Below are 4,161 nucleotides of genomic sequence, written 5' to 3' on the forward strand. Positions count from 1 at the left end.
TTAGAAATAAAATTATGAGCTATCTGACTTATAAATCAAGGCAACTAAATACATTAAAAGAAAGCAACTTACCCGAAAAGAGAGAAGAATAATGATGCAGCTCAGTCCGAGAACTAAGTCCCAAATGCGTGTCTCTCCAGCATGCGAAAAAACTTTCCTGACATTATCCGCAAAGCCCGATGAATCAAACTTTAGACCCATTAATCCTTTCAATTGTGATGTTCCAATGATAACAGAGGTAGCTGAAGTGAAGCCAACAGTCACTGGAATTGATATAAAATCTACAAGAACGCCTGTAGATAGAAAAAAATTAGCCAGAATTTTGATTTTTGATTTCATGAAAAAGGTAGGAGCTTTACCTAGATGGAACACTCCCATGAGCAGCTGCACACAACCAGAAAGGAAGCAGAGCAAAATAGCAAAATCAACATTTCGACCAAATGTTTGTTGATATGTCATAAGCGCCATAAGAGCAGTTGGGCCTATAGTGATGTCTTTGCAGCTTCCAAATATGGCATACACAAAACAACCCACAAATGCAGAATAAAGACCATACTGAAAAGAATGAGAGTATCTTGAATACGTACATATACATTGTAAGAAAAAAATTAATTGTAAGGCTGGAAGTTCTTATCTTACCTGAGGTTCGAGACCTGCTAAAGTGGCATAAGCCAATGCCTGTGGCATAACGGTCAGACCAACTGTGACACCAGCTATAAGGTCACAGACAAACTTTTCTTGGTTGTATTCTGGAAGCCATTCTGTGATGCGGACTCGACGATTAAGAAAACGTTTAGCACTACGCTTCCAGTTTTTCTGCTTTACAGGCATTGTAGCACCAGTGGTTATTTCCTGCAACATATAATATAAAATGAATCATTTGAAAGGATTCTAAATAATTTCTCATAGAACATGTTCTTGGGAGCTTTTGTTTAGTGACTTAAATGTACAGACAGCTCAATGCCCTATGTTGTTTCATATAACATCCCTTGCATGGTGGCAAGCGCAAAATAAAACGAATGTGCTGACAGGCGATAGGTATTCACAGAGGTATTGACACCAGCTAACGCAGATCAAAACGTAGTGTTGATATATGACATATCGTCTGCTTTGTTTACATACAAAGAGCTTGCAATTTAGAGGTTACCTCTGGCTCAGGACTCGAATTACGAGTGGATTTGGAGCACGCTGCACCGTGACTCGGCCGTTGTGACATGGTGGGGTGTGGTTGGGACCGCTTAAACGATATCCACACCTTCCACCTCGGCTCCCATTCAAGGTGCAGGGGGTGCGATGCGCCGAATGCAGAGGGAATCAAGGAGACGCCTCGGTGCTGGCGCCATGTTTGTTTCGCCCGGCGACGGGCCGGCGGGAAAGGAAAGGAGGGGGCAATAAGGTCGTAAGTGCATGACACCGCAAGTGAACCCGAACCTTGAGGAGTCCTTGTAGTCCCTTGTACTTGATCCCTGCTAGGACTCTTAGTGAACCGAAGGACCCCGAAAATGGCCAGGCCAAGTTGAATGAATGAAACGACATTCAAGTAAAACACATTCAGTGCAATGTGAGCACAATGTGGTCACGCTTTGCTGGACGCACAGCCGCACCGCACTGGACGTCATCAGGAGGAAATTAGCGGTTGCCGCAACAGTTTCAGTTTGGGAAGACCTAATAAATTGCCCGTTGTCGCCCTCCGAGAGGATGAGGATGCCTTTCTGCTCCGCGAGCCGCCGAGGAGAAGGCGGAAAGGGCCGTAGGAACGACATCGACTGGGCGGCCTCGAGGACTTTCAGAGGAGGACGGGGTGATTGTGGAAGGGCGGGAGACTGAGCCGCGCAGTGCGCTGCTGCTCGGCACGACTGGAGTTGCCGTCACCAGGACGCCGCCGTCGGCCGTCGGGACACCGTAGAGTAGTGTGCCAGGACGACGACACAACAGTATGCGGGTTCGCCTTACTGAGACCATCCGTAAGGGAACATCCGTCAAGTACGCCCGCCAATTTGCCGTCACGAAAACTGCAAAGTTCAGACAGTGGAAGCTCATCCGTGGCGCCTGATCGGTAGGCAACATATAGCCTGCAGTGCACGCATGCACTGCTGAGTGGCCTACCCTGATTTCCGCAGGCGCCGAGCTCCTGTTATTTTTGCCGAACAAATCCGAGGAAAGCGGACTCACTTTCTGGACGATCCACAAGCCAGAGGACCCCGCATTGACAGCTTTGTTCACACAAACGGTTAGTCGAGACGTGCGGCCGGCCCTTTACGCGCGTACGTACACAGGACGTCTCAGACGCAGCAGGGGGGCGGGGGCGCGACGCGCTACACGAAGGGGTCACTGGCCAGCCGGACCACGAGCCAATAACAACACGACAGGACAGGCGTCCACCCCGCCACGCCACACCCCGCCTCAGTTGCAAGGCCGGCCAAAGGCTCGTAAACCTATATCTTCCGGAGTGCGGTGTGGAGTGGCGTTGTGGCGTCCTCCTCTCCCTCCCCCCCCTCCCCCTCCACCTCCTCCAGTCCTGTCGTCCACTTCCAGTCGACCGACTACTGTCTTTGTCCCGCCACAAGGGCGCCCGTCCGTTCGGTAGTATGACATTAAGCTTCCAGCTCGCACCTCGTTGCGGCGAGGCGGAGCAGCAGGCGGAGCAGCAGGCGGAGCAGCAGGCGCACTCTTTTAATGCCCCGCTCCGCATCGGTGTCAAGGACCTAGGCAAGCCGCCCATAAAAGTGCACAGGATGGGTATGGGAAGTCAACAAAAACACCGGGGTGCCCGGAGAAAAATAAATAAAAATAAAATAATAACGTAGAGGAAAATTACTTGGGTGTGCAAATTTTGAGCGCTCATGCGGGGGAGTAGTTTAAATGTGTAAGTAATATTTGGTTTGATATGGGGATTGTTTCACATTTATGTAGGGCGCGAGGTACGGAAAAAATAGCATCGCAAGAGGTCGTTCCTCATTACGCGAGCTGTACAGCTGTTCTCATCTGTGTGCGCAGGTGCGCCCGTTTAAAGCATCACCCAGGTTTTTCGTTTTGCGTTGCGCTGTGCCGCTCCATTTGGTTTGCGGCGCTCTTCTCCTCTCCCGGACGCCGCCGGCGTTGGCCCGCCGTCCTCGCAGCTGTGTGTGGCTCCAGCAGCCATATGCTGCAGCTAGACTCGAGCCACGCTTTAGCCACGCTCCAGCCCTGCACGCGGTCGGATTTAACCGAGATTGAAAAGAATGAGGGCGTCAGCGCGAGGAAAGTGGGGGAGGGATGTGAGGCGGGGGCTTTCCTTGCGTATTGTGTATGTACTCGCCCGACGGACTCCAGTGTGTGTGACTCCAGGGGGTTTCAGCGAGTCCCCCCGCTGCCAGCAAGGTGTTCGCTCTCGCCCATGTCTCGCCCCCGGTCCCGGTCCGTCCCCGTCCTGACGTCAGCCGCTCTGGCGGGACCCTGCGCGCCCATCTCGTCCGCCCTTTGAGACCCACTCACACTCATTTCCTCGCCGTGTTTTGAATCGACCCGGCAGGTCATCAACCGTCGGACAGAGCGGAGAGGGGAGGCGGCGGAGTGTGCCATAAAGAGTCAGTGTAAGGTTCGCGGGGTAAAGCGATACGCGGAGAGAATGTTGTCGGAGATAACGAGAAAAAGTAAAATCGGCGATGACGACGCCTTTCTCGTGTATCCCACCCTCCCCACGCCCCGCCGGCTTCCCAAGAGATTGCCTCATATACATAGATCCATTATCGCCAGAACCCCCCAACGGGGGATGTAAGGAGCTAGAGATGCTGCCGGGTTTTATTTTGTCGTAGAGGAGGAGAGGGAGGGAGTGGGCATGGGCAGGGGGAAGCACCTTCATTGGGGGAGTGTCGACGGCGTGGGGCGCCAGGGCAGGCCATGGCGGGCCAGGGCGGGACAGGGCGGGCCAGGGCGGGCCAGGGCGGGCCAGGGCGGGCCAGGGCGAGCCAGGGCGCGCCAGGGCCGGCCAGGGCGGGCGGTCGGCTCCTCGACAAAGCTATAGTTAGGACGTCTGCCCCGCCGGCGTCACCCCGGCACCGCCGCCACGCCCGGGCCTTCCCTGCCCGGCCCGTCCGGCGGCCCCCCGTCCGTCCCGTCGTGTTCCTCGTCGCACCGAGTGCAGCGCGAGAGCATGGCGGGGGGCGCGGCGGGCGCGGCGGG

At 54.3% G+C, this 4,161-nt stretch overlaps 1 protein-coding gene across 1 annotated transcript in view; it reads right to left on the reverse strand.

The window, feature by feature from the left end:
- Window positions 1-1,349, reverse strand: part of LOC113206603 (sodium-independent sulfate anion transporter) — a 15,728-nt gene extending 14,379 nt beyond the window's left edge. Inside the window, exons 1-4 of the mRNA XM_026422758.2 lie at window positions 1,148-1,349; window positions 640-852; window positions 360-555; window positions 73-293 (exon numbers count right to left, since the gene is read on the reverse strand). Coding sequence (XP_026278543.1) covers window positions 73-293; window positions 360-555; window positions 640-852; window positions 1,148-1,216 — 699 coding nt within the window. The 5' untranslated portion in view covers window positions 1,217-1,349. The remainder of the gene's footprint in view (window positions 1-72; window positions 294-359; window positions 556-639; window positions 853-1,147) is intronic.
- Between the last annotated feature and the right edge of the window lie 2,812 nt (window positions 1,350-4,161).

The sequence above is a fragment of the Frankliniella occidentalis genome, unplaced genomic scaffold (genome assembly GCF_000697945.3).
Source record: "Frankliniella occidentalis isolate FOCC.00 unplaced genomic scaffold, Focc_3.1 Scaffold124, whole genome shotgun sequence".
Lineage (NCBI taxonomy): Eukaryota > Metazoa > Arthropoda > Insecta > Thysanoptera > Thripidae > Frankliniella > Frankliniella occidentalis.